This window comes from Erigeron canadensis, chromosome 1, assembly GCF_010389155.1.
Source record: "Erigeron canadensis isolate Cc75 chromosome 1, C_canadensis_v1, whole genome shotgun sequence".
Classification (NCBI taxonomy): Eukaryota; Viridiplantae; Streptophyta; class Magnoliopsida; order Asterales; family Asteraceae; genus Erigeron; species Erigeron canadensis.
This window is the reverse complement of record NC_057761.1, coordinates 35,618,750-35,625,451: the sequence shown is the minus strand read 5'-3', so window position 1 is coordinate 35,625,451 and position 6,702 is coordinate 35,618,750. Positions and strand designations below refer to the sequence as shown.

Here is a 6,702-nt window from a genome sequence, read left to right as displayed (position 1 = left end):
TTATATATGAATGAATCTATGCATATTAGCATATACATTACATGAATTTTAAAAAATGTAAATATTAAACACCAAATATACTTATATATTTACTTCAAATGAGACTTAAAGTTGCCTAAGATAAATTAATATAATCCAGTTATGATTGCTTAATTTGCAATATCAGTCGAGAAATATCTACATATGGATCCTAAATTGATAGGTTCATCATGACACTACTGAAATATAGTTGATATTATATACATCATTCAAAAGGTTGGTTTACTTGAGGACAAGCTTCATTTGGTTTGCTTCTACCAAACCTTAACTAACACCAATTTTTATCATTCATAATTTTTCTAAAATGGGAAATACTTTAACAATACATAACTATAACTATGCCTTTTTGTAAGTCGATTATCCTTAAAAACGGTTTCTTAGATTAATCCAAATAAGCAGGAAAATCTACAAGGGACAATTACTTGGATATGTTTCCAAAAATATATAACAAGTTAAGCCACGTTAATTATTCTCTACTTTCTAATTTGATTTATTCATTTGATCCAAATCTTTTTTTTGGAAGACGTATGCTTCAAAAACTTAGTGGCTATAAACGTTACAATCGTCAAAATATCTCATAAACAACAACTAGATAGTTGCGTTTAACATCAAGTATTATGCAACTATTTAATACATCTAAACTAGAGTTTTAAAAGTTGCGTTTAACATTTTCTTAAACTAAAAACTTATTAATTGGTAGTTTGTCATGATCGCATGTGTTGATCAAATTTTATTTCTTTTTGAATAATCGACAAGTTTCTTTAATTGTTTGACTCGTTTATACCATTAAATCAATAACAAAATGAGTATGTTTCTCGAAAGTTTGTTAGACTTTTAAATAATTTATTTATCTCAAATTTGTTGATAACAACTAGTACGGTTTTCAAGCATCTTCATGCGAAAGCATAGCAGAAATAAATGGAAAGAAGAGGGTAACGTGGCAGTGGCTTACGTAGATATTTCCTTACACACATAAGTTGTTGTGCCTTGGAGATTTTCCTTTTCTAGATATAAGTATAGTTAAGCTATATTATAACTTAAGGAAAATGAACAACATATTATATATTTAAAAACTTATACATTATATATTAAAAACCGTTCCATGAAGCAAGGTATAAATTTAATGCACCCAATTAGTTTTTATTGACAATCCTAAGGGCTGTCATTAACAAAACCCTAACTTAAGGAAAATAATAATGACAGCTCTAAGGGCTGTCACTAACAACATATTATATGCTTAAAAACTTGTACATTATATATTAAAAACCGTCTCATGATTTTTCTAACAACAAGGTACAAATTTAATGCACCCAATTAGTTTTTACTGACAACCCTAAACGCTGTCACTAACAAAACCCATAACTTAAAGACCATAATTTTGTTATAGATAATATATACATTTCGTTTAGTTGGATAACAAAAAAAGAATTTCTTTTCTACACTCATAAATGATGATGTTAATTAAGGTTTGCTAACTAACTAACTAAAAGCCCATCTCTTAATTCATTTTCTTCAGCTCATAAATATCTCTTCTTCTATAGATACACACACACACTTGTATATAATGATAACTTGAAAAGAAAGCAAACGTGTGATAAAACAAACTTTGAAACTGGTTTCTTGTTGGTGGCATTATATAATCATAAGGCTATATATAAATACACAAGTTGGCTTTCAAGTGTAAGCTTTTTTGATTTCTTGAAAATATTTTCATCAATACATCCCCATGCATATTGAATTCCAAGACAAACAAAAATGAAGTTTTCCAAGTTCAAGTTTTCTTCAATTAGATCAAGTGGTATGTTTCCATGTCCCCATTAATTATCATTATTATTATGTATATAACTAACCATATATGTGTTTATATATGTTATAATGATCTGGTTTTATAGAACCTTAAGAATGAATTCTTATGGTTTTACAGGAAAGTACGATAAAGAATCCACGAGTAGCTTTATCAATGAGACCGATGTCAACGAAGAATATAAGAAGGCGTTTAGGACGCAGTCTTATACAGATATTTATAACCAAGTTCAGACCCATATGAGGTATGATCGTGGATCGTCCTCGTCTTCCATTCATGATCACTACGTTCGTCTATGTGATATTCTTCTTGAACCGCAAAGTGAAACAATAGCAAACCTAGACAAGACATTCAATCTCCACCATCTACTCCTCGAGTTCTTCAAAGCTGGCGTAGAAGCATGGAAAATTTGTGAAGATCTACTTGAGTCAATCCATCAGATTAACACAAACTATCGTAAGGTCGAACAAATCATCAATCTAGCCCAAAGGGTTCCAAACGGTAAGCAATGCCCAATATTATACGAAGAACTTGCTTCTTATTCGTCCTTGATGAATCCTCTATCAGATTTTGGTCCAGAAAAATTTCCCAAGGTACACACCAACCATAAAATGTTGTTGAAGAGGTTAACCACAAAGCACATAAGGATCAAAAGAAAGGATAAAATCATCAAAATTGTGAAGAAGTCAGGGGGCTGTGTTCTTGTAGGTTTGTACGTAATTTTAGCCGTGACACTGCTAGTTCTCGCTTGTCATGGCTTGGTTGTGGCAGCAGCATCTCCAGGCTTGATAGCATGTTCATTGGGGTTAGTCAAGAAGGCATCTTCAGAAAAGAAAGGGGCCAAAATGAGTGATCTCAAACGGGTTGTGATGCAACTAGACGTGGCTGCAAAAGGGGTTTACACAATGATCAAAGACCTTGATACAATGGGTTGGCTTGTGGGAAGATTACACAATGATGTTGAATTTGGAAGGTCAATGGCTCAAAAATGCATTAAAAACCGGAATCCTGATGTGTTGGAGGAAGTTGTGAGGGAGTTTAATGTTCACGGAAGATGCTTTTTGGAACAATTGGAAGAACTCGAAGATCATATTTACTTATGTTTGCTTAACGTTAATAGATCTAGAAGACTCTTGGTAGAAGAAATAATTCCTGGATCACAGAACTGATTTTGAAAAATTCGAACTTTCTGTAGCTGCTTGATAAGTTACATTTAGGAAACTAGAAATGTAAACATTCTTGGATATCTAAATAAATTTGATACAAAATGTGGAGCTTTTTAAAACTGTCTCAACTTCTTGTACTCGTCAAAGGTCATGAAGGTATCTTTGGCCTTGAGCCAGTCTGCTGGTTTGGGCATCATAATAGCAACGTACCCTTCTCTATACGCCTGCAATTGACCACAAAATGTTGGTGTCACAAGGTTTTGTCACGTCTCTAACTTTCAATTACTATAAATTCTAAACTTTTTATCCACGTAACTTAGAGTCATTTGCACCAAAAATTAACGTGTGTTTTCCCATTGCATACAACTTTACTTTTTACCATTGTAAACGACCCACTTCGCATTTTTGTGCAATTATATGCAGAGCTATTGTAAGTTTGTAACATACTCCACTTTCTTTCTCTTTTCAATGTTTACAACTCCATCAGTCCATGGAAATATAAGCATGTTAGAAACAATGGTAAAAAAGGTTGTATGCAAAGGACAAAAGGGTAACATGGGAGTATGTTATGCAATTAATCCAAGTAATTATGCACCCTTTTTGGAGAAATTCAAAGCTAGAAGAAAAATCCAAGGCTAAGGAAACATACTTTATCTAAAGGCTAATTGATAAGCTAAATGACTAAAATTACATAATGGTTGAATCTTAAGGTGATCCAACATATTTTGAATAGAGTTTGTATAATGTTACCAGAAGCGGATATACGTATTTCATATATGGCATATAAATCAAGAGTTAAGTATAATATTTGTCTGACAAAAGTATACTTACTGATGAATTCAACAACTCCGGCTGCTTGATTAACCGTTCATTCACTTCCAGCAGAGAGCCTTTTATACAACATCTGTTGGATATAAAGAATATTGAGTGAGGTTAGCTTGCCTATGGAGAATGGGACGTGATATCCCTACCACTAACTTTGATACATATATCATAGGTATGCATTATTGACTTGTACAACCTGCTTTAAAAGTTGAACATTGTAGTAATTTTATTAAAAATGGTGGTAACATTATTACTTCCCATGGAGAATAACTAAGACTCTGATATAAAGATATTGACTACTCTTTAGTTCCAAAAGTTTTGGCAGTCAAATGGACATCTAACAACCTTAAGACATATGAGCAATTTAACAATATGATGATGCTAAATTTGGATAAGAATTCAAATCTTAAAGTTAAACTGTAAGTCAATCTTTGACTGGAACAACGGGTGTGTTAGCCTTTACCACTCTAGCATCGGCACATTTAAGAATATTTCTGAATGTAATACCGAAAACACAGAAAACATAAAACAAAGTGAAGAACATTATCTACCTCACAATATAGAAAGCATTCTTGGTGCAAACTTTACATAAGGCCGTGTTGGACTCAAAATATTGTGCATTCTACAAAAAAATAATCAAGATCAAGATAGTAAATAGATAAACATAAACCATCTGCCTTGAATTATATACTGAAATTAGTATAACAAGTTGACAACAAATATCTGTAAGATAGACAAGCTCAATTTTCTTGTCAAGTTTGCTAGTTAGAAATTCAAACTTATACGAATAAGACAAAGTCAACAAAACTGCTACCTACATTACTTGAAAGAGATACAAGCGATATAAAAATGTCACCATTAAGGTGTTTGGCAAAGTACATATCAATTTGAAATCTATATCATGTTGAAATCTAATATCTAAGTGCATCTTCTCATTTACAGAACCAAAAATATGGAGTCTATATCAATTATTGCTATCAAGAAATTGTACTAATAGATAGTCTAAAAATGGTTGGTGGTGGAATTCCACAATGAACCAAATTTTTAAATGAAAAATGTTGTTTCCTGTACAAAATAAAAAGACTCTAAAATTTCAAGCGCATCTCATTTTCTTCATTGAAATGGTTTTATTCACTTACACTGCGTCAGCAAAGCAACCGTAAATATAACTTACAATGTAAAAGGTTCAAGAAAGGATGTACCCTTTTGCGTTTCCCAGTGACCTTGATCTCACTTCGGTTTGACTTTCCAACATTGAAATCAACTTCAGTGATTCCTCCTTCATCCTTAAAGGCCACATGACCAGCAGCCAAGCCAATAACACACAAGCTAAATATAACAAAAAACAGGTTGTTAATGGTCTAAATTTCTATTTTTCGTTTCTTTTCTTGTTAGTAAATAGTTTGTTCAAAGACAGAAGTAAAGGTTTAATCTTTTCCTTAAAAAGTAAGGATGTCAAAACAGAGATAGTTTTTCAGTATTCATACCCATTTGGATGGCGATAAATATACTGATCATGCTCCGGCTTCATTAGATCTAAAAAGATTCAAAACACAAGATTCATATTAAAACAGAAAGCAAAATCAAAGATACTCAAACAAACAAGCTAAACGTTGATACTTGCTCCATCTGTAAAATAAACTGACGACAAAAATCAGGACGAAACCATAATACTTACAAAATCTTACCCAATCCGTATGTGTATGCGTTATATACAATATAGAATACGTAACCCATTACAGAAAGAAAAAACATATCTTGGAACCATCTGGTACAGTACAATACTTGTCGAGGTCAGAGCATTTTTTATCAACATACTTTAGTTTTTCTTCATTTTGAAATGTATTTTTAAACGACATCATTGGAACAGGAAAAAAGTTTGGGTTTTACGCGTTAAAAACTTGAAAGTTCACTGCTAGCCAGAATACGCGTCCTGAACCCGTTTAACAATCAGACCAAACAAGTTGGCGGGTGGTTTTTGGGTGTCAACAGGTTGGTTTCAGGTCAGACAGCCAGACACATAAAATGGGTTCAGGTAAAGTGGGCAAAATGAGTTGGTTCAGGTAAAATGGGTCAACGAGGTTGGTTTCGGCTCAAATGGTTCAAATGGGCGGATTTTGGAGGGAACCTGTCTCGTACTGATAACTAACTGATGCTATATATTACCGTTTTTGATACACACATTCTTAAATTTTCATTCTCAATGTGGGTAATGTACAGACACCCAAAATAAGTCAAAACTTTGACTTTTTAAAGTCAAACCAATCAAGTTCTAAACTTCAAATACATAGTCAATCAAAGTCCACATTTTACTTCAAATTTCACTAAAAAGTAAATAAATTAATTAATAAGCAAAAACTAAAAAGTAGTAGTTACCAGGAGCAAAATATGTAACAAAATTGAAGTCAATTGAAGAAGGGGGAACAGCTGGGAGATTGTTGACATCTGGAAGTAAGAGCGCGTGTAGCTCACTATCACCGTCATCGCGTTCACCATCACCGATGATTATCACATCAGCCGGAACTTCATCGGCGTTTTCTGTAGTCATTTTAAGTTACATATATATTCAAGTATATTTTGAATTTTTATTACAAGGGTTAAACAAACCTAGCAACAATTTCCCCAATTTTGTTATTTAGTTAGAACCGATTGGATAATCCATCATGGTATTATGGGTTTCCTTTGAAAAGTCTGTGGATATGGGCTAAGATACCGAATTATTTAGGCCCAAATAATCGGGTATCTTTACATGTTGTAGGTTTTTGTTATACTAGGCTAAAGTATACCCGCGTGATATGAACCGTTGATAGTAGTGACATCAACGGGGTGGCGGTGACCGGTGATGGTGGCGCCGACATAAATAGTTAT

General features: G+C 33.0%; 2 protein-coding genes across 2 annotated transcripts; one reads left to right on the top strand and one right to left on the bottom strand.

The window, feature by feature from the left end:
• The first annotated feature begins 957 nt into the window (after nucleotides 1-957).
• Nucleotides 958-3,012, top strand: LOC122591089 (UPF0496 protein At1g20180). Its single transcript, XM_043763293.1, has 3 exons — nucleotides 958-971; nucleotides 1,785-1,837; nucleotides 1,964-3,012. Exons 1-3 carry the CDS (start codon nucleotides 958-960, stop codon nucleotides 3,010-3,012), a joined length of 1,116 nt encoding a protein of 371 aa, XP_043619228.1.
• Nucleotides 2,981-6,458, bottom strand: LOC122585029 (protein Abitram). Its single transcript, XM_043757129.1, has 6 exons — nucleotides 6,211-6,458; nucleotides 5,322-5,370; nucleotides 5,037-5,163; nucleotides 4,386-4,456; nucleotides 3,841-3,913; nucleotides 2,981-3,233 (listed from the first exon to the last, which is right to left on the bottom strand). Exons 1-6 carry the CDS (start codon nucleotides 6,380-6,382, stop codon nucleotides 3,123-3,125), a joined length of 603 nt encoding a protein of 200 aa, XP_043613064.1. The 5' UTR covers nucleotides 6,383-6,458; the 3' UTR covers nucleotides 2,981-3,122.
• Between the last annotated feature and the right edge of the window lie 244 nt (nucleotides 6,459-6,702).

What these genes read in the sequence shown, in the direction of transcription:
- LOC122591089 (XM_043763293.1), top strand. An exon ending in TTCTTCAATTAGATCAAGTG is followed by an intron (nt 1,838 to 1,963) that starts GTATGTTTCCAT and finishes ATGGTTTTACAG; the next exon opens with GAAAGTACGATAAAGAATCC.
- LOC122585029 (XM_043757129.1), bottom strand. Translation starts at nt 6,382, where the DNA reads ATGACTACAGAAAACGCCGATGAAGTTCCGGCTGATGTGATAATCATC. An exon ending in AATGCTTTCTATATTGTGAG is followed by an intron (nt 3,914 to 4,385) that starts GTAGATAATGTT and finishes TATATCCAACAG; the next exon opens with ATGTTGTATAAAAGGCTCTC. An exon ending in CGGAGTTGTTGAATTCATCA is followed by an intron (nt 3,234 to 3,840) that starts GTAAGTATACTT and finishes GGTCAATTGCAG; the next exon opens with GCGTATAGAGAAGGGTACGT.